Source organism: Melanerpes formicivorus, unplaced genomic scaffold, assembly GCF_026170545.1.
Source record: "Melanerpes formicivorus ecotype bairdi unplaced genomic scaffold, bMelFor1.0.p_v2 SCAF_2372, whole genome shotgun sequence".
NCBI lineage: Eukaryota > Metazoa > Chordata > Aves > Piciformes > Picidae > Melanerpes > Melanerpes formicivorus.
Window position 1 is genome coordinate 1 of NW_027144723.1, and position 21,655 is coordinate 21,655.

Consider the following 21,655-nt stretch of genomic DNA (forward strand, 5'->3'; position numbering starts at 1 on the left):
GGCTCTTCTCCAACCCCACTCCCACCCTTCCCCCCTCCCCAGACCAGCTCAGGACCTGCCTCAGCACCACCAGCCAGAGCCCAACCCCCAGCCAGGAGCCACCAGAGCAGCCTGGGGGGAGCACAGCACCAGGACCAACCCCAGCAGGGTCACATCCTGCCCTGTGCCAGGAGGGGGCTTGGCCAAGGCCATGTGGCAGGAGCCTGAATCTCCCGGGGGGGTTGTGCCACCAGGGGGGTTGGTGCCAGGGGGTTAGTGCCACCAGGGAGTTAGTGCCAAGGGGTTGGTGCCAGGGGGTTAGTGCCACCAGGGAGTTAGTGCCAAGGAGTTGGTGCCACCAGGAGGTTAGTGCCACCAGGGAGTTAGTGCCAAGGGTGTTGGTGCCAGGGGGTTAGTGCCACCAGGGAGTTAGTGCCAAAGGGTTTGGTGCCACCAGGGGGTTGGTGCCAAGGGGTTATTGCCACCAGGGCGTTGGTGCCAGTGAGTTGATGCCACCAGGGGGTTAATGCCACCAGGGGGTTAGTGCCAGGGGGTTGATGCCACCAGGGGGTTAATGCCACCAGGGGGTTAGTGCCAGGGGGTTGGTGCCACCAGGGGGTTAATGCCACCAGGGGGTTAGTGCCAGGGGGTTGGTGCCACCAGGGGGTTAGCAATGGGCAGCCTGGGTGGGGGTGGGGGGTTGGAGGGTTGGGGTCAGCCCAAAGCAGGGCTGGGGGGCAGCAGAGGGGGCAGAGTCCAACCAGGCCTGGGGGCAGCCAGGGGCAGGGATCTCAGGGATCTCTCTCAGGGATCTGATCCCAGCTGAGGGCTTCCCAAGGCACTTCCCAAGGGATGTGGAGAAGTCAACTTCTGACCTCAGTGCTGGGGAGCAGGAGAGGTCTGGGAGAGCTTTTTGAGGTCACTTTGGGGTCTGGAAGAGCTTTTGGGGATCACTTTTTGGCCTTTTGGGGGTCTGAAAGTTCCTTTTGGGGTCATTTTTGGGGTCTGGAAGACCATTTTGGGGTCTGGAAGATCAGGGGCTGGTGAATTTGGGGCCTGGATGATCACTTTGGGGTCTGCCAGGTGTCCTTCTGGCAGGGCCACATCCAGCACTGGCTGTTGCCTGGCAGCTCTACCCCCCCAGCTGGGTACTTACCAGAATCTCCCCCTTGGGGTGCACAAAATTAAGGGGAAGGAGGAAGGGAGGAGGGAGGAGGAGGAGGAGGAGGAAAAGAAAGAGAAAACAAGAGAAAGAGAGAGAGAGAGAGAAAAAAAGAAAGAGAAAGAGAAAGAGAGAAAGAGAGAGAGAAAGAGAGAAAGAGAGAGAAAGAGAGAGAGAAAAGGAGGAGAAGAATGAGAAAAGGAGGAAGAAAGAGAGAAAGGAGGAGGAGAAGGAGAAAGAAAGAGAAAGAGAAGGAGAGAGAAAGAAAGAAAAATGGAAGGAGAAGGAGAAGAAAGAGAGAGAAAGGGAGGAGAAGGAAGAGAAGGAAAAGGAGGAGGAGACGGAGAAGAAGAAGGAGAAGAAAGGAGGAGAAAGAGGAGGAGGAGGAGAAAGAGGAGGAGGAGGAGAAAGAGGAGGAGGAGGAGAAAGAGGAGGAGGAGGAGAAAGAGGAGGAGGAGGAGAAAGAGGAGGAGGAGGAGAAAGAGGAGGAGGAGGAGAAAGAGGAGGAGGAGGAGAAGAGAGGAGGAGGAGGAGAAAGAGGAGGAGGAGGAGAAAGAGGAGGAGGAGGAGAAAGAGGAGGAGGAGGAGAAAGAGGAGGAGGAGGAGAAAGAGGAGGAGGAGAAAGAGGAGGAGGAGGAGAAAGAGGAGGAGGAGAAAGAGGAGGAGGAGAAAGAGGAGGAGGAGAAAGAGGAGGAGGAGAAAGAGGAGGAGGAGAAAGAGGAGGAGGAGAAAGAGGAGGAGGAGAAAGAGGAGGAGGAGAAGGAAAAGGAGGAGAAAGAGAAAGTAGAGGAGAAAAGGAGAAGGAGGAGGAGGAGGAAGAGGAGGAGGAAGAGGAGGAGGAGAAAAGGAGAAGGAGGAGGAGAAAAGGAGAAGGAGGAGGAGAAAAGGAGAAGGAGGAGGAGAAAAGGAGAAGGAGGAGGAGAAAAGGAGAAGGAGGAGGAGAAAAGGAGAAGGAGGAGGAGAAAAGGAGAAGGAGGAGGAGAAAAGGAGAAGGAGGAGGAGAAAAGGAGAAGGAGGAGGAGAAAAGGAGAAGGAGGAGGAGAAAAGGAGAAGGAGGAGGAGAAAAGGAGAAGGAGGAGGAGAGAAGGAGAAAAGGAGAAGAAGGAGGAGAAAAGGAGAAGGAGGAGGAGAAAAGGAGAAGGAGGAGGAGAGAAGGAGAAAAGGAGAAGAAGGAGGAGAAAAGGAGAAGGAGGAGGAGAGAAGGAGAAAAGGAGAAGAAGGAGGAGAAAAGGAGAAGGAGGAGGAGAAGAAGGAGAAAGTAGAGGAGAAGAAAAAGAAGAGGAGGAGAAGGAGGAGGATGAAAAGGAGGAGAGAAGAAAGACCACCACCACAAAAGTGGTAGGAAGGGAGGGAAAAAAGAGCACAAAAAATGGGGGGGAGGGGGAGGGGGGAAGCAGAGAAACAGCAAAAGAAAACAGTTACATGCCATTAATTAACAGCTCAGTGTTAATCACTCATTAACGACCCTTCCACACCAGCCAAGGCCCGGGGCAGGCTGCACAGGGCCCAGCTCCATGCAGGGAGCAGCTCCAGCCCTGCTCCTCCTGCTCAGGCAGCCTGGGGGAGGGGGAGAGGGACAGTGGGGAGGGAACACACAGACGGCTCCCGGGCCCTGTGCCCACCCCTGAGGACTCCCTAGGGCAGGGCTGGGCACCTCCGGGCTGGGCACCTCCGGGCTGGGCACCTCCAGCCTGGCCCTGCCCCAGCTCAGAGCCTGTGGCCAGCTGGGTTGTGTCCTTCCCACCCCCAACCCAGGGAGGGTCTCAGAGGTGGAGCTGAGTCCTTCCTGCCCTCAAATGCAGAGATGGTCCTCAGGGAAGGGTTTGGGATTGAGGGATCCCCCAGGGAAGGGTTTGGGATGGAAGGATCCCTCAGGGAAGGGATGGAAGGATCCCTCAGGGAATGGATTGGGACTGAGAAGTCCCTCAGGGAAGGGTTTGGGATTGCAGGATCCCTCAGGGAAGGGTTTGGGATGGAAGGATCCCTCAGGGAAGGGTTTGGGATTGAGATGTCCCTCAGGGAATGGTTTGGGATGAAAGGATCCCTCAGGGAAGGGTTTGGGACTGAGAAGTCCCTCAGGGAAGGGTTTGGGATTGCAGGATCCCTTAAGGAAGGGTTTGGGATTGAAGGATCCCTCAGGGAATGGATTGGGACTGAGAAGTCCCTCAGGGAATGGATTGGGATGGAAGGATCCCTCAGGGAAGGGTTTGGGACTGAGAAGTCCCTCAGGGAAGGGTTTGGGATTGAAAGATCCCTTAGGGAAGGGTTTGGGATTGCAGGATCCCTTAAGGAAGGGTTTGGGATGGAAGGATCCCTCAAGGAAGGGTTTGGGATGGAAGGATCCCTCAGGGAAGGGTTTGGGACTGAGAAGTCCCTCAGGGAATGGATTGGGATGGAAGGATCCCTCAGGGAAGGGTTTGGGACTGAGAAGTCCCTCAGGGAAGGGTTTGGGATTGAAAGATCCCTTAGGGAAGGGTTTGGGATTGCAGGATCCCTTAAGGAAGGGTTTGGGATGGAAGGATCCCTCAAGGAAGGGTTTGGGATGGAAGGATCCCTCAGGGAAGGGTTTGGGACTGAGAAGTCCCTCAGGGAAGGGTTTGGGATTGCAGGATCCCTTAAGGAAGGGTTTGGGATTGAAGGATCCCTCAGGGAATGGATTGGGACTGAGAAGTCCCTCAGGGAATGGATTGGGATGGAAGGATCCCTCAGGGAAGGGTTTGGGACTGAGAAGTCCCTCAGGGAAGGGTTTGGGATTGAAAGATCCCTTAGGGAAGGGTTTGGGATTGCAGGATCCCTTAAGGAAGGGTTTGGGATGGAGGGATCCCTCAGGGATGGGTTTGGGATGGAAGGATCCCTCAAGGAAGGGTTTGGGATGGAAGGATCCCTCAAGGAAGGGTTTGGGATGGAAGGATCCCTCAGGGATGGGTTTGGGATGGAAGGATCCCTCAAGGAAGGGTTTGGGATGGAAGGATCCCTCAGGGATGGGTTTGGGATGAAAGGATCCCTCAGGGAATGGATTGGGATGGAAGGATCCCTCAGGGAAGGGTTTGGGACTTCTCAGTCCCTCAGGGAAGGGTTTGGGAGGCTCAGCTCAAGCAAACCTGCTCCGGGGGCTGTGTGCTTCCCATCCCCAGCCCCAGGGCAAATCCTCTTTGGCAGCTCAGCTCCATCCCTGCCTTTCCCCTCCCAGGGAGCTGCTGAGGAGCAGCTCCGGCGCCGGGGCCGCGCCCTTCCCGAGCCCAATCCCGGAGGAATGCGGCAGGAAGGGGCCCGGGGGCGGCCGTACCTGGTTGGGAATTGCTCTTTTCTTGTTGGCCTGAGTGCTCCTCTGCTGGGCGCTGCGGGAGACAGGGAGAGAGGCTTCAGCCCCGGGCAGGCAGGCAGCGCCCCCGGCGCCAGCAGCGCCCCCGGCGCCAGCAGTGCTCCGGAGCCGCCGCAGTCCCGCCCGGAGGGCTGCCGGCCGCAAATCCAAATCCAAAAGGAAAAGCCCGAATCCACAGGGAAAAGCCTCAAAGCCAAAGGGGAACGCTCCAAATCCAAAGGGAAAAGCTCTGAATCCATAGGGAAAAGCCTCAAAGCCAAAGGGGAAAGCTCCAAATCCGAAGGGAAAAGCTCTGAATCCAAAGGGAAAGCCTCAGATCCAAAGGGAAAAGTTCCAGATCCAAAGGGAAAACCTCAAATCCAAAAGGAAAACCTCAAATCCAAAGGGAAAGCTCCGAATCCAATGGGAAAAGCTCCAAATCCATAGGAAAAGCCTCAGATCCAAAGGGCAAAGCTCAAAAATCCAAAGGGAAAAGCTCCAAATCCAAAGGGAAAAGCCTCAAAGCCAAAGGGCAAAGCTCCAAATCTGAAGGGAAAAGCTCTGAATCCATAGGGAAAGCCTCAGATCCAAAAGGAAAAGCTCTGAATCCAAAGGGAAAAGCTCCTCTGAATCCATAGGGAAAGCCTCAGATCCAAAGGGAAAAGCCCCAGCAGAAAGCAGCAGGGCTCAGGGGCTGCACGCAGAGGAGCCCCGGGGCTGGGAGCCAGCAGGGGGGCCAGGAGCCTCCCCAGGAGCTTCCCAGGAGCCTTCCCAGGGAGATTCCCAGGAGCTTCCCAGGGAGATTCCCAAGAGCCTCCACAGGAGCTTCCCAAGGAGATTCCCAGGAGCTTCCTCAGGGAGCTTCCCAGGGAGCTTCCAGGAGAGATTCCCCAGGAGCTTCCCAGCCCCTTCCCACCTCAGCATTCCAGAGGGAAGCAGCTGGAAGGTGCAGGAGGGAGAGGCTGAGCCCCAGCAGCAGCACTGCCAATTCCCAAGGGATTTCTGCAGTGCTGCTGATTGATTCCCAAGGGATTCCTGCAGCACTGCTGATTGATTCCCAAGGGATTCCTGCAGCACTGCTGATTGATTCCCAAGGGACTTCTGCAGCACTGATTGATTCCCAAGGGATTCCTGCTGTGCTGCTGATTGATTCCCAAGGGATTTCTGTGGTGCTGATTGATTCCCAAGGGATTCCTGCAGCACTGCTATTGATTCCCAAGGGACTTCTGTGGTGCTATTGACTCCCAAGGGATTTCTGCAGCACTGATTGATTCCCAAGGGATTCCTGCAGCGCTGCTGATTGATTCCCAAGGGATTTCTGTGGGGCTATTGATTCCCAAAGGATTTCTCTGGTGCTGATTGATTCCCAAGAGACTCCTGCAGCACTGCTGATTGATTCCCAAGGGATTCCTGTGGTGCTGATTGATTCCCAAGGGATTTCTGTGGGGCAGCCCAGCCCAGCCCAGCGCCCTGCAGGCAGCCCCGGGCCGGCCCCAGCAGGATTCCCTCTCCAGCAGCTGGCTCCAGGAGCCCAGCCCGGAGCCGCGGAGGTACCTGAGACCTGTCCTGAGCCGGGCCCGGAGCGGGAAGCAGAGCAGGAACAGCCTTGGGAACAGGCCGGGAACGGCCCCGGGAACGGCCCCGGGAGCGGCCCCGGGGGCGACACCGCGCAGCACACAACGGCGGGGGGGAGGGGCGGGGAGGGGGAGGGGCTGGGGGCAGCGCTGTGCGGGAGGGGGAAGGTGCTGGTGGGGCTGGAGTGAGCCCCAGGGGGAGGAAGGTGCTGGTGGTGGTGCTGGGCTCTACTCCATGGTGCAGGAGGAAGGTGGTGCTGGATGTGACCCCAGGCTGGTCCTGGCCAGGCTCTGGGGGGGGAGGGGGGGTTGCCTTTGGGGCTGGGGCCACATCCTGCCTGTGCTGAGCACCCCTCCAGCCCGGGGCCACACGCAGCCAGCCCAGCCCCAGCTGCTCTGCAAAGCACAACTCCAGCAGCAGCCAAGCGCGGAGCAGCTCCTGGCGGGGAGGGAGGCCCTGAGGGGGGCCCTTGGGGAGGGCCCTGGGGGTGCAGAAGCAAGGGGGGGAGGGGCTGGCACCGCCCCCCCCCAGGCCATGCCGCAGGTACCCACCCGGTGCCAAGGTGCTGCTGCTGCTCTGTGTAACAGCTGGGGGCAGGGCCAGGGGCAGGCACCCGGCGGGGGGGAGGAGGAAGGAAAAACAGGAGAGAGGTTAGGAGAGAGCAGCCCAGAGCCCGGGGGAGGAGCTGAGGAGAGACCAGAGAGGGGGAAAGGAGCAAGACAGGAGGAGGAAGAGGAGGGAGAGGAAAAGGAAAAAGAGGAGAAAGAGGGAGAAGAGAAGGAGAAAGAAGGAGAAGGAGGAGGAGGAGAAGGAGGAGAAGGAGGAGAAGGAGGAGAAGGAGGAGAAGGAGGAGGAGGAGAAGGAGGAGAAGGAGGAGAAGGAGGAGGAGGAGAAGGAGGAGAAGGAGAAGGAGGAGAAGGAGAAGGAGGAGAAGGAGAAGGAGGAGAAGGAGAAGGAGGAGAAGGAGAAGGAGGAGAAGGAGAAGGAGGAGAAGGAAGAGGAGGAAGAGAAGGAGAAGGAGAGGGAGGAGGAGGAAGAGAAGGAGAAGGAGAGAGAGGAGGAGAAAAAGGAGGAGAAGGAGAGAGAGGAGGAGGAAAAGGAGGAGAAGAAGGAGGAGGAGGAGAAGGAGAAGAAGGAAGAGGAGGAGAAGAAGGAGAAGAAGGAAGAGGAGGAGGAGAAAGAGAAGAAGGAAGAGGAGGAGGAGGAGAAAAGGAGAAAGAAGGAGAAAGAGGAGAAGGAGAAAGAGGAGAAGGAGAAAGAGGAAAAGGAGAAAGAGGAGAAGGAGAAAGAGGAGAAGGAGAAAGAGGAGAAGGAGAAAGAGGAGAAGGAGAAAGAGGAGAAGGAGAAAGAGGAGAAGGAGAAAGAGGAGGAGGAGAAAGAGGAGAAGGAGAAAGAGGAGGAGGAGAAAGAGGAGGAGGAGAAAGAGGAGAAGGAGAAAGAGGAGAAGGAGAAAGAGGAGAAGGAGAAAGAGGAGAAGGAGAGGGAGGAGGAGGAAAAGGAGGAGAAGAAGGAGGAGGAGGAGGAGGGGAAAGAGGAGGAGCTGGAGATGGGGAGTGGTGGGGATGGGAGCAGGGACCTGAAGGGGGGGTGGGTAGCAGGGACCTGGGGGGGATGGGAGCAGGGACCTGGGGGGAGGGGAGCAGGGACCTGGAGGGGGGAGGGGGCTGCAGCAGCCAGCCCCCGGGGGGCACTCACTTGGCAAAGCCAATGAAGTCCTCGTGGTTGGTGTTGATGTAGGAGAGTTCGATGTCGATCAGCAGCAGGATCTGCAGGGAGCCACCACAAACCCTCCTGGCACCTGCCCTGGCACCCGCCCTGGCACCCCCCCAGCCCCTGCAGGCTGCAGCCTCGGGGCCAGGGCAGCTGCCAAGTGCCCAGGGGGAAGTGCCCAGTGAGGGGGGGCGGGGGGGTGGTAGAGAGGAGCTGGCAGTGCCCAGGTGACCGCCAGCAGCCATGGGGTGGGCACCAGACCTCTCACCCCGAGGGCTGGCACCAGAGGAGCCAACCTGGAGGTGCCCCCAGGGCAAGGCTGAGCTTGGCCAGGGGCAGAAATGTCCTCCCTGCAGGGCTGTGCCAGGCCTGTGCCAGGCTGCCCAGGGGGGCAGCGCGTGCAGCGCCCAGCCCCGGAGGGGGTCTCTGAGCCCTGAGTGCCAGGGGCTGCTGGTGGTGCCCTGGGGCAGTGCTGGGGGGCAGTGGATGCCCTCCATGCCCCTCTACAGCCCATGCCCTGCCCTGGGGGTCGCCCATGCTGGAGCCCCCAGGGAGCTCCTCAACACCTCGAGGTCAGCCCCCGGGGCCAGGGGCTGCTGGGGGGGATGGCAGCAGCGGCAGCCTGGGCACCAGCAGGGGGGGTGGGCAGGGCTGGCATCGCCCTCCCAGCCGGCTGGAGGCCTGGAGAGGTCCTCCTGGCACCCCGGGGCCGGCCCTCACCTGGTCCTTGGTCCTGCCCTCGCGCTCCCGGATGTGGGTGGTGACGATGCGCTCCGTCTCCTCCCGCAGCCGGGGGTAGGAGCCCAGCTGGCACCAAGAGGGGCACAGGTGGGCAAGGGAGCCCTGCAGACTGCCCCAGGCAGCCCCCAGCCCCACCCTGCAGACCTGCCCCAGGCAGCCCCCAGCTCCCCCTGCCCCTGAGACCCTCTGCAGACCTGCCCCAAGCAGCCCCCAGCCCCCCTGCCCCTGAGACCCCCCTGCAGACCTGCCCCAGGCAGCCCCCAGCTCCCCCTGCCCCTGAGACCCTCTGCAGACCTGCCCCAGGCAGCCCCCAGCCCCACCCTGCAGATGTGCCCCAGGCAGCCCTCAGCCCCACCCTGCCCCTGAGACCCCCTGCAGATGTGCCCCTGGCAGCCCCCAGCCCCACCCTGCCCCTGAGACCCCCTGCAGACCTGCCCCTGGCAGCCCCCAGCCCCCCTGCAGACCTGCCCCTGGCAGCCCCCAGCCCCACCCTGCAGATGTGCCCCAGGCAGCCCCCAGCCCCACCCTGCCCCTGAGACCCCCTGCAGATGTGCCCCTGGCAGCCTCCAGCCCCACCCTGAACATGTGCCCCAGGCAGCCCCCAGCCCCCCCCTGCAGATGTGCCCCTGGCAGCCCCCAGCCCCACCACGACCGTGGGACAGCTGCCAAGGGGGACTGGCACAGGGGCACCAAGCCCCAGGCCTGCTGAGGCTGCCCAGTGCTGGGGGCCTGTGCCCACTTCTGGGGGCTTTGTGCCCAGTTCTATGGGGGCTGTGCCCACTTCTGGGGGCTTTGTGCCCAGTTCTATGGGGGCTGTGCCCACTTCTGGGCTGATCCCTCCCCTGCTGATCCCCAAGGCCAGAGGGCAGGGTCCAGGCTGGGAGCCCCAGGGGCACCCCAAGGTCGCTGCCAGCTTTGGGGTCTGCTGCTGCCTGGTGCCTGCTGGCCAGCCTGGGCCCAGGCCAGTGCCCTCCCTGGTGCAGGCAGGGCCTTAGAGGTGCAGGCAGCACCTTAGAGGTGCAGGCAGGGCCTTAGAGGCGCAGGCAGCACCTTAGAGGTGCAGGCAGAGCCCTAGAGGTGCAGGCAGGGCCTTAGAGGTGCAGGCAGAGCCTCAGAGGTGCAGGCAGGGCCCTGCTGGTGCTGAGTGGTGCTGAGTACCTTGGAGGTGCACTGCCTGACGGTGTTGATCAGCTCCTGGATCACCAGATCCACACACTTGAGGCAGGGCTCCTTCAGCTTCACCACCTGCTTCTTGACAATGGCCTCGAAGGCCAGATCCGGGGTGAAGAGCCCTGTCCTGGGGGGCAGGGAGGGCACCAGAGGGGGCACATCAGCCTGGGGGCACCCTGCTGCCCACCCAGCCCTGCAGGTGTGCCCCTGGCAGCCCCCAGCCCAATCCTGCCCAGGAGAGCCCCTGGAGACCCAGCAGAGATTCCCACCCCACATTCCCCTGGAGGCTGTCAGGGCCTGGACCCAAGCAGGACCTGGACCCAAGCAGGGCCTGGACCCAAGCAGGGCCTGACCCAAGCAGGGCCTGACCCAAGCAGGGCCTGGAGCCAAGCAGGGCCTGACCCAAGCAGGGCCTGGACCCAACAGGACCTGACCCAAGCAGGGCCTGACCCAACAGGACCTGACCCAAGCAGGGCCTGACCCAACAGGACCTGACCCAAGCAGGGCCTGACCCAAGCAGGGCCTGATCCAAGCAGGGCCTGATCCAAGCAGGACCTGATCCAAGCAGGATCTGGACCCAAGCAGGGCCTGGACCCAACAGGACCTGACCCAAGCAGGACCTGATCCAAGCAGGACCTGGACCCAAGCAGGACCTGATCCAAGCAGGACCTGGACCCAAGCAGGACCTGATCCAAGCAGGGCCTGACCCATGCAGGACCTGGACCCAAGCAGGACCTGACCCAAGCAGGGCCTGACCCAAGCAGGGCCTGGACCCAAGCAGGGCCTGGACCCAAGCAGGGCCTGGACCCAAGCAAGACCTGATCCAAGCAGGGCCTGACCCAACAGGACCTGGACCCAACAGGACCTGACCCAAGCAGGACCTGACCCAAGCAGGGCCTGGACCCAACAGGACCTGACCCAACAGGATCTGACCCAAGCAGGACCTGGACGCAAGCAGGACCTGATCCAAGCAGGACCTGACCCAAGCAGGACCTAGACCCAAGCAGGGCCTGGACCCAAGCAGGACCTGATCCAACCAGGACCTGACCCAAGCAGGACCTGGACCCAACCAGAACCTGGACCCAACCAGGACGTGACCCAAGCAGGACCTGGACCCAACAGGACCTGACCCAAGCAGGACCTGACCCAAGCAGGACCTGGACCCAACCAGGACCTGGACCCAACCAGGACCTGACCAAGCAGGACCTGGACCCAACCAGGACCTGGACCCAACCAGGACCTGACCAAGCAGGACCTGGACCCAAGCAGGACCTGGACCCAAGCAGGGCCTGGACCCAACAGGACCTGACCCAAGCAGGACCTGATCCAAGCAGGGCCTGACCCATGCAGGACCTGGACCCAAGCAGGACCTGACCCAAGCAGGGCCTGACCCAAGCAGGGCCTGGACCCAAGCAGGGCCTGGACCCAAGCAGGGCCTGGACCCAAGCAAGACCTGGACCCAAGCAGGACCTGGACCCAAGCAGGACCTGGACCCAAGCAGTGCCTGGATCCCAGCAGGGCCTGATCCAAGCAGGCCCTGGCTCCCTATGGAGCTCTCCCTCCCCCCTCCCTCTCCCCCCTCCCTCTCCCTCCCCCTGCCCTGCTTGAGGCACAGGGCCCCCCCCCAGGGCCTTGCCTGACGCCGTGGATGTTCTTGATGGCGTAGCTGATCTCCCTCCTCAGGTCCTTCTCATCAAACTCCATCTGCAGGCCCAGCAGAGAGGGCTGAGCTCCAGCTCCCTGCCAGGCTGTGCCAACCCCCCCCCAGGGCTGGGCACCCCCCACCAGGGCTGGGCACCCCCCACCAGGGCCTCACCTTGACCAGCTCGAAGGGGAACCTCTCGTGGAAGATGCGGTTGATGCGGGCACCCCCCGACAGCTCCAGGGTGTCCACCTGGTCCCCTGAGCCCTCAATGCGCTTCTCAAAGTCCACCCCGAACTGCTGCACCATCCTGGGGGGCACAGAGGGCGTGGGGAGGGCAGGGAGGGGGCACCCAGGCCGTGGGGAGGGCAGGGAGGGGGCACCCGGGGCACTGCCGCCGCCACGCCAGAGCTGCTGCTGCTGCAGCTGGGAAAGAGCTCTGCCAGTGCCAGTCCTGGGGCACCAACCCCCTCCAGGGCACCAACCCCCTCCCCAATGCCAGCCCTGGGGCACCAACCCCCTCCAGGGCACCAACCCCCACCCCAGTGCTAGCCCTGTGGCACCAACCCCCTCCCCAGTGCCAGCTCCCAGCGCGGGGCCGGGGGGTGGCGGTGTGTGTGTGCAGTTTGCTCTCCCCCCCGCCAGGGGGCAGCAGAGGCGAAGCTGCTGCCGCGATGCCGCTGGGGGAGGCAGGGGTGAGGGAGGCGGCCGGGGGGGGTTCCCGGGGGGGTTCCCGGGGGGGTGCCCGGGCAGGGGGCACCTACTGCAGCAGGGCTTTGGTCTTGCGGGTGGGGTCGTCGGGGCGGAAGTTCTTGAACTCCTCCACCTCCTTCTCCAGCGACAGCAGCTGGCTCTGCAGCTTGCTGCGCAGCGCCGGCAGCGTCTCCCGGATGTGGTTGGTCAGTTGCTGCCGGGGGAGGGGCGCAGGGCACCGAGGGGCTCAGACCCCAGCCCCCCGGCCCCCTCCCCGGCAGCCCCCCGGACCCGCCCGGCCCCCTCCGCTCCAGCCTCCACCTCGCCTCCCAGCTCCCTCAGCTGCTTCTCGCTTCTCCAGCCCCTGCCCCTTGCCTCCTCCTGACCTCCTGACCCTTCCCCTCCTAACCCTTCCTCTTCTTCCTCTCCAGGTCCTTCCCCTCCTGACCCTTCCCCTCCTTCTTCTCCAACCCCTGCCCCTTGTCCCCTCCTGATCTCCTGATCCTTCCCCTCCTGACCCTTCCCCTTACCTTCTCCTGACCCTTCCCCTCCTGACCCTTCCTCTTCTTCCCCTCCTGACCCTTCCCCTCCAGACTCTTCCTCTCCTTCCTCTCCAGACCCTTCCTCTTCTCCTCCTTCAGACCATTTCCCTCCTTCACTTTCTCCTCCAGACCCTTCCCCTCCTCCTCCTTCCCCTCCTCCAGACCCTTCCCCTCCTCCTCCTTCCCCTCCTTCAGACCCTTCCCCTCCTTCCCCTCCCCCTCCAGACCCTTCCCTTTCCTCCCCTCTTTCCCCAGACCCTTCCCCACCTTCCTTTCCCCCATCCCTGGCCACCTTCCAGGGGCTGCCCTCCTCCCCAACCCCCCCAGGACACCCCCAACCTCTCCGTGCCAGCCTGCTGCTGCCCACCTGTGCCACCTGCTGCTGCCCCCCTCAACCCCCTTCAGCCACCTCCTGGCCCCCGGTGGAGGGGGGGTTGCCTGGGGCTGGGTGGGGGCCGAGGGGCGGGCAGAGGGTGGGCAGCTGTGCCCTCACCCACCTGGTTGAGCACCCTCTGGAGGTGGGGGGTGCCCATGCGGTCTGCCAGGTGCCGGTAGGCAGGGTGGGAGAGGAAGAACTTGCGCTCGGCTGCCAGGGCTGCCCGGATGTCCTTCCGGCCCTCGATGTCCTTCTGGCTCCGGTTCACCACCCCGATGTAGCCTGGCACCGCGGCGGGCAGCGGGGCTCAGGCCATTAGGGACACCCAAAAGGGGGTGGGGGGGGATGGGGAAGGGGGAGGGAAACGGGGGAGGGGGAGGGAAAAGGGAGGAGGGGCAGGGGGGGGCCCAAAGCACTGACCTGCAGCCCTCCCCGCCCTGAACCTCCCCCAGGAAGCCAAGGAAGGGGCTAGGGAGGGCAGGGAGGTGGCAGTGGTGCCAGCTGGGTTGGGCATGGAGGTGGCAGTGGTGCCCTAGGGGGAGGGCAGGGAGGTGGCAGTGGTGCCCTAGGGGGAGGGCAGGGAGGTGGCAGTGGTGCCCTGGGGGGAGGGCATGGAGGTGGCAGTGGTGCCCCCCTGGTGCCCCTTGTGCCTACCTCTGCGCAGGGGCAGCAGTTTGTTCTCCAGCACGTCTCTGGCGTCGGTGCCTTCGTCCATCAGGTCCAGCTTGGTGATCACCCCAATGGTCCTCAGGCCTGGGGGGCACAGGGACCCCCCCCCAGGGGCTGGCTCAGCACCCTCCTAACCCCCCCAGCACCCTCCCACCCACCTCAGCACCCTCCTGACCCCCCAGCACCCTCCTGACCCCCCCAGCACCCTCCTGCCCACCCCAGCACCCTCCTAACCATCCCAGTACCCTCCTGCCCACCCCAGGACCCCCCTGCCCACCCCAGCACCCTCCCATCCCCCCCCCCCCCCAACTTTTCCCTCTCTTTTCACCTTGAGGATCAACCTCTTTGGCCATCTTGAGGGCATCAGAGTTGGCCAGGTCCATGTTGGCAGGGGTGACAGCCAGGATCAGGCTGCTCTCCCTGCTGATGAACTGCAGGATCATCTCCCTGATCTGGTACTCGATGTCCTGGGGCTGGTCCCCCACTGGCACCTTGGTGATGCCAGGGAGGTCGATCAGGGTCAGGTTCAGCACTGCAAGGCAGAGGGCAGCAGCCATGGGCTGGGCTCCAGGGCCTGGGAGGGGGCCTCAGCCAGCCTGGCTTGGAGGGGGTGGGAGAGGGGGAGAGGGATGGCAAGGGAGGGGGCTGAGGGCACCTTGCTGGGTGCTGCTCCTGGGGCAGGAGAGCAGCCCCAGAGGGCATCTCCCCTGTGCTGGAAAGAGCTGGGGGCAGGAGGCTGGGGCTGGCTCCTCCTTGGTGGTGCCCAGGGATGGGCACAGGGACACCAAGGGGCAGCTCAGGAGGTGCCAGGGTGCCCAGGGCTGGGCCAGGGGGCACTGAGTGGCATCCAGGAGGTGCCAGGGTGCCCAGGGCTGGGCCCAGGGGCACCAAGGGGCAGCCCAGGTGGTGCCAGGGTGCTCAATGCTGGGCCCAGGGGCACTGAGTGGCATCCAGGAAGTGCCTGGGATGGGCTAAAGGGCACCAAATAGCAGCCCAGGAGGTGCCAGGGTGCCCAGGGCTGGGCCCAGGGGCACTGAGTGGCATCCAGGAGGTGCCAGGGATGGGCTGAGGGGCACTGAGTGGCAGCCAGGAGGTGTCAGGGTGCCCAGCGCTGGGCCAGGGGGCACCGAGCGGCATCCAGCAGGAGCAACCTGTACGGCGGGGAGGCTGCGGAGCCCTACGGGTGCCGCCAGGGGGAGCTCCGGAGCCGCTTTTTCCCCTTCCCTGCCCCGCTCGGAGCCGCCGGGGCCGGGGTCGGGGCCGGGGTCGCTCCGGGGTCGCTGCGGGGCCGGGGGTCGCTGCGGGGGGCGGCTGGCGCTCACCGTGGGGGGAGTAGACCCGCAGGTTGATGGGCACCGCCGAGATGCCTTTGTTGGTCCCGGTCAGCCGCTCGGTCTCGGCTTCGATCTCCTGCCGAACCTCATCGAAGTCGGTGAACTTCCGAGCCTTGCAGTGCAGGAACTCCGCGTACTCTGGGGGGGGCACCGGGGGGCTCAGGGGGCACGGGGGGCATGACGGGCACCGGGGGGGGAGCAAGGGGGCACAGGGGGCAGCTCAGGGGGGCACGGGGGGGCACAGAGGGGGGATCAGGGGGCACGGGGGGGGGCACGGGGAGCACAGGAAGCACGGGGGGGGAGCAGGGGGGGCACAGGGGGTGGCTCAGGGGGACACAGAGGGGGGCTCAGGGGGCACGGGGGGGCACAGGGGAGGCATGGCGGACACCGGGGGGGAGCACAGGAAGCACGGGGTGGGGAGCAGGGGGGACACAGAGGGGGGCTCAGGGGGCACGGGGGGGGGCTCAGGGGGGCACAGGGACACACACACCCCCCCAAGCTTCAGTTTCCCAGCCTCGTGCCCCCCCCCCCCCAGCTCCTGCCCTCTGCTCCCTCAGCCCCTGGCACCAGTGCCACCCTGGGGGCTGCAGCTAAGGGCACAGCTTGGGGCAGGTGGCACCTCCCCCCCCCCCCGGGTGCCAGCTGGCAGTGCCAGGCTCTGGTGCCAGCCCCTGGGGGCAGTGCCAGCCCTGGTGCCAGCCCTGGTGCCAGCCCCTACCTGTCTTGGAGAAGATCAGCTGCAGGATCAGAGGCCTCCTGGTGACGATGCCAGAGCCCCTGGGCAGGAAGTCCCTGCAGGGGGCACAGGGGGGGGGCACAGGGCTGCAGCCCCTGGGGCACCCTCACGCAGAGGGCACCCCCAGGGCACCCCCACAGAGGGCAACCCCACAGAGGGCACCCCCAGACCCCCACAGAGGGCACCCCCAGAGCCCAAGCCCAGGCCCCTGGGTGCCCCCTGCCAGCTGGTACCAGCAGGGCCTGGGCACAGCCCTCTTGGCACTGGGGGGGAAAGGCAGAGACCCCCTCCCTTCCTCCCCCCCCGGGGGCTGCAGGCAGGGGGGGGCAGGGCTGGCAGAGGTAGGGCTGGCAGCTGGCAGGGTCACCAGCAGGGCACTGGGCCTGGCACCTGGCCTGGCACCGCTGGGAATTCCCCTGCCCTGCCCCTCCCCACCCCCCCCCCCCCCGGGGCTGTTCCCAAGGCCTGGGATGGCCCCGTGGGAGGTTTCCTCTTCCCCCTCCCCCGGGAAGGAGGATTCAGGGCCCAGGAAGTGCTTCCTGCCTGGCACGGCCTGCAGGGGTCACTGGGGGAGCACTGGGGGGCAGGGGGGGGCACTGGGGGCACAGAGGGCACGGGGGGGACTGGAGGGCACTGGGTGCACAGAGGGGGCACTGGGGGGCACAGGGGGGCACCGGGGGATACAGGGGGGCAGAGTGGCACAGGGGGGCATGGGGGGCACAGAGTGGCACAGAGGGGGCACAGGTGGCACCAGGCTGGGCAGGGCAGGGGGCAGCTCCCTCCTGGGCTGAGCCTGAGCCAGGTCCTGCCAGCCCCAGGGGGCACAGGGGGGCACTGGGGGGAACTGGGGGTACAGAGTGGCACGGGGGGCACAGGGGAGCACAGGGGGGCACAGAGGGGCACTGGGGGGCACAGAGGGGCACTGGGGGGGCACCGGGGGGCATGCCAGGGCCAGCCAGCAGCTGCCAGGGGCCAAGCCCTGCGTGCCCAGGGAGCTGTGCCACAGCAGCTGGCAGCCAGCAGGGCCTGGGGGGTTTATAGCTGGGAGGGGACCCAGAGCCTGCCCTGGTATGGGGCACCAGGAGGCTGGCAGGGGGCAGCCCCTGGCTGCAGGTGAGTCAGAGCTGCCAGCTCAGAGGTGCCAGGGCCCCACCCAGCCCTGCCCAGCGCTGCCAGGAAGCCTCCAGGCTGACAAGGCAAAGGTCAGGGAGGGGACACCCAGCCCTGGGGGGGACACAACCGTGGTGTCACCCCCCCCATGGTGCCACCCCCCATGGTGCCACCCCCCATGGTGCCCACCCCCCATGGTGCCCACCTCCATCCCCAACCCTTCCCTTGGTGTCCACCCCCACCTTGGTGCCACCTTGGTGCCCACCTCCATCCCCACCCCTTGCCCTGGTGCCCACCTCCTCCCCCCCCCCCCAGTGCCCCCTTGGTGCCCAGCCCCAGCTGTGCCCAGGGGCTGACAAAGGCCTATTGAGGGTTTGGCTGCCGGGCTGTGCTGACAACAGCTCCCTTGTGCCCGGGGCCTGGCGGGCACCAGGCTCAGTGCCAGCCTTGGAGGCAGCCCTGGGCACGCCCAGGAGGGCTGCAGGGAGGGCAGAGGGTCCCCAGTGCCACCCCCCGGGGGGGGCCTCACTTCCCTTTGGTTGGGATGGGGAAGGGGCTTGGAGGGCAACCAGTGCCCAGCACTGCCCCAGGGGCACTACCACCAACACCTGGCACCCAGAAACCCCTCCCAGGGCTGGGGGCTGCAGCCTGGCACAGGCCTGGCACAGCCCTGCAGGCAGCAGCAGCTCTGCCCCTGGGCAGCAGCCTGGCACAGGCCTGGCACAGCCCTGCAGGCAGCAGCAGCTCTGCCCCTGGGCAGCAGCCTGGCACAGGCCTGGCACAGCCCTGCAGGCAGCAGCAGCTCTGCCCCTGGGCAGCAGCCTGGCACAGGCCTGGCACAGCCCTGCAGGCAGCAGCTCTGCCCCTGGGCAGCAGCCTGGCACGGGCCTGGCACAGCCCTGCAGGCAGCAGCAGCTCTGCCCCTGGGCAGCAGCCTGGCACAGGCCTGGCACAGCCCTGCAGGCAGCAGCAGCTCTGCCCCTGCCCAAGCTCAGCCTTGCCCTGGGGGCAGCTCCAGCTTGGGGCCTCTGGGGCCAGAGCTTGGGAGCAGAGCTCAGAGGGCACCAAGCTGCTGGCAGGGAGCTGCAGAGAGCCAGAAGGGCTTCCCTCAGCCTCCTCTGCTGCAGCCTCCACCCCCCCAGGGCCCTCAGCTGCTCCCCACAGCTCCCCCAGACCCTCCCCCCTCCTCCTCTTCCTCCAGACCCTTCCCTTCTCCTCGCCCAGACCCTTCTCCTCCAGACCCTTTTCCTTCTCCTTCTCCTCCAGACCCTTCCCTTCCTCCTCCAGGTCCTTCCCCTTCCCTTCCTCCTCCAGGCCCTGTCCTTCCCCTCCTCCTCCTCCTGTTTCTTCTTCTCTTCTCTCTCTTCTTCTCTTTCTTCTTCCTCTTCTCTTTCTCCAGACCCTTCTCCTCCTTTTCTCTTCCTTTCTTCTTCTCCTGCTCCTACTTCTCCTTCTCCTTCTCCTTCTCTCTCTCCTCTTTCTCCCTCTCTTCCTTCTCCAAGCTCTTCTCCTCCTCCTCCTCCCCCTCCTCCTTCTTCTCTTTCTCCAGACTCTTTCCCTCCTCTTCTCTTCCTTTCTCCTTCTCCTTCTTCCCTTTCTCCTTCTCCTTCTTCCCTTTCTTCCTTCTCCTTCTCCTCCTTTTTCCTCTCCTCCTTTTCCTCTTTCTTCCTCCTCCTCCTCCTTCTCCTCTTTCCTCTTCTCTCTCTCCATGCTCTCCTTTTTCTTCTTCTTCTCCTCCTCCTTCTCCCTCTCCTCCTTCTCCCTCCTCTTCCCCCCCTTCCTTTGCCCTTCCCTGTCCCCTCCTCCCTAGGCTCTGCGCCACCCAGGCCCAGGGGGCTCAGGACATCCCCAGAGCCCCTTCCCCAAGCAGCTGCTTCCAGAGGGCTGCAGGGAGCATGATCTGCCCCCTGGGAAGCTCCAAGGGGGGGAGGGGGGCTCTGAGGTGCAGGACTGCAGCTGGGAGTGCAGAGCAGAAGCCTCCTGGGGGGGATGGGTGGTGCTGGGAGCAGCCCTGGGGGCGATGGGCTCCTGCCAGGCCCCCCCCCAGCCTCCCTCCCTGCCAGGGGAAAATCCAATGGGATGCAGGCAGCTGCCAGCAGCAGGGCAGGGAGCTGAAGGGCACAGGGAGCCCTGCTGGGGGGAGGGGGGCTGGGGGGGGAAGGAGCAGCTCTGGGGCTGCTGGGGCCCCAAATCAGCACGTGGGCAGTATCCCTGACCCCCTGAGCAGTATCCCTGCACCCCTGAGCCACCTCCCTGCACCCCTGAGCAGTAACCCTGCACCCCTGCTCCATCTCCCTGCCTCCTGCTCCAACTCCCTGCCTCCTGCTCCACCTCCCTGCACCCCTGAGCAGTATCCCTGCACCCCTGAGCAGTATCCCTGCACTCCTGAACCACCTCCCTGCACCCCTGAGCCATCTCCCTGCCCCCCTGAGCAGTAACCCTGCACCCCTGCTCCATCTCCCTGCCTCCTGCTCCAACTCCCTGCCTCCTGCTCCACCTCCCTGCATCCCTGAGCAGTATCCCTGCACCCCTGAGCCACCTCCCTGCACCCGAGCAGTATCCCTGCCCCCCTGAGCAGTAACCCTGCACCCCTGAGCCATCTCCCTGCCCCCCTGAGCAGTAACCCTGCACCCCTGCTCCATCTCCCTGCCTCCTGCTCCAACTCCCTGCCTCCTGCTCCACCTCCCTGCATCCCTGAGCAGTATCCCTGCACCCGAGCCACCTCCCTGCACCCGAGCAGTATCCCTGCACCCCTGTTCCATCTCCCTGCCTCCTGCTCCATCTCCCTGCATCCCTGAGCAGTATCCCTGCACCCCTGCTCCATCTCCCTGCACCCCTGCTCCATCTCCCTGCACCCCTGAGCAGTATCCCTGCACCCCTGAGCCACCTCCCTGCACCCCTGAGCAGTATCCCTGCACCCCTGAGCCACCTCCCTGCACCCCTGCTCCATCTGCCTGCACCCCTGAGCCACCTCCCTGCACCCCTGAGCAGTATCCCTGCACCCCTGAGCCACCTCCCTGCACCCCTGCTCCATCTGCCTGCACCCCTGCTCCATCTCCCTGCACCCCTGAGCAGTATCCCTGCACCCCGAGCCACCTCCCTGCACCCGAGCAGTATCCCTGCACCCCTGAGCCACCTCCCTGCACCCCTGAGCAGTATCTCTGCCCCCCTGAGCAGTATCCCTGCCCCCCTGAGCCACCTCCCTGCACCCCTGCTCCATCTCCCTGCACCCCTGAGCAGTATCCCTGCCCCCCTGAGCAGTATCCCTGCACCCCTGAGCCACCTCCCTGCACCCGAGCAGTATCCCTGCCCCCCTGAGCAGTATCCCTGCACCCCTGAGCCACCTCCCTGCACCCCTGCTCCATCTCCCTGCACCCCTGAGCCACCTCCCTGCACCCCTGAGCCACCTCCCTGCCTCCTGAGCCATCTTCCTCCATCCTAATCCATCTCCCTGCACCCCTGAGCAGCATCTCACCATCCCTAAGCAGTTTCCCTGTACCCCTGCTCCACCTCCCTGCCTCCTGCTCCCGGTTCTGAGCACTCCCGGTGGATTTCTGCAGCACCCAGCAGGATGCCCCGGGGCGGGCAGCAGCACCGGGCCGGGGGCGGGGGGGCGGCTCCGCGCCGCCGTTATCGTCTCGGCCACGGCTTCCTCCCCGCCCCGGCTGGGTCGAGCCCCTGGGCCTGGCCTTATCCTCCCCGTCCCGACCGAGCCCTATCTGGCGGCCGCACGGCGCCGGCCGCCTGCCGCTATCGCTGCGACCGAGGATGCCGAAGGGCTCCGTCCCGGGGAACCCCCCCGGGAGCCTCCGGTGACCACCGGGCGGGGCGGGGCGGGGGGGGGGGGCGGGAGGCCTGGAGGAGGCTCGGGGGGGGCTGGCAGCATCCTCCGTGCCCGTGGCAGCGCTCCCGGGGCAGGGTCCCGGCGCTGCTCGGCCGCGGCTCCCACGCATCCCCCCCACCCCGGCCCCGCTCCCCTCATTCACAGAGCGCCGCTACGCCAAGGCCGTAAGCGCAGGCCGCGGCCGGAGCCCCCCCCGCTTGCGCCGCTGGCGTAAGGGGGCCGCCGGTGACCTGCTCCCCAGCGCTGGGGTCCGCGCTTTACGCCAAGTGCGTAAGGCGCGGCCGGGCGATGCGAGCGGGGCCGCTCCGTACTTTGCGCAGGGAGTCCCTCGGGCCGCGCCCTACGCGGGCGGGATTCACGAAGCGCGCTTACGCCCGCGGCGTAGCGGCGGGGCGGGCCAGCTCTCAGCGGCGGCGGCGCCTCCGTCTCCGCCGTTTCCGTTCCCGCCGCTCCGGGACTTACCGGCCGACGAAGTTCTCCAGCACCGAGCTCTTGCCCGCGCTCTGCCCGCCCACCACGGCGATCTGCGGCAGGTCGAGGTGGCAGCTCTGCCCGATGGAGCTGAAGGCGTCCTGCAGCTTGTTGACCAGCGGGATCAGCTCCTCCATGCCCCGGTTCCCCATGGCGGCGGCGGCGGGGACGGGCCGCGGCCGCGCTCCCGCTCTCCCGGCGGCGGTTCCTCCTCACAGGGCCCGCGGCGGCGGCGGCCAAACTTCCCCTCCGAGTCTCCTCATCCGGCACTGGCGACACCCCTGGGGCGCCGGCCCCGCCCCGCGCCCCCGCAGGCCGCGCTCCCATTGGTCGCTCGCGCTGTCGCTCAGAGGAACGGCGCGAGCGGAGCGGAGCAGGGCGCTGCCAATCAGGGGGGGGCGGCACCGGCAGGGCGCATCCTGTCCCTGCAGCCCTATTGGCCTCCCGCCGTGCCGCTCAGCACTGACAGCCAATGGGAGGCGGGGCGGTGCTGTCAGCTGAGGCGCTCTGGACTCCCGGCAGAGATCCTGGCACCTCATTGGCGGAGGCGGCTGCCGCTCCAGGCAGCCAGCGAATCATTCCCCCAAGACACTGAGAGCG

The 21,655-nt window shown here is 65.1% G+C and overlaps 1 protein-coding gene across 1 annotated transcript; it reads right to left on the reverse strand.

Moving 5' to 3' along the window:
- Nucleotides 1–102: 102 nt before the first annotated feature.
- On the reverse strand, nt 103–21,342 carry LOC137461487 (dynamin-2). The gene is made up of 14 exons (XM_068171206.1): nt 21,047–21,342; nt 15,613–15,686; nt 14,883–15,032; nt 13,889–14,092; nt 13,546–13,644; nt 13,013–13,173; nt 12,045–12,187; nt 11,455–11,590; nt 11,275–11,342; nt 9,627–9,765; nt 8,448–8,534; nt 7,713–7,783; nt 4,428–4,479; nt 103–1,147 (listed from the first exon to the last, which is right to left on the reverse strand). Exons 1-14 carry the CDS (start codon nt 21,205–21,207, stop codon nt 1,112–1,114), a joined length of 1,581 nt encoding a protein of 526 aa, XP_068027307.1. The 5' UTR covers nt 21,208–21,342; the 3' UTR covers nt 103–1,111.
- Nucleotides 21,343–21,655: the final 313 nt, after the last annotated feature.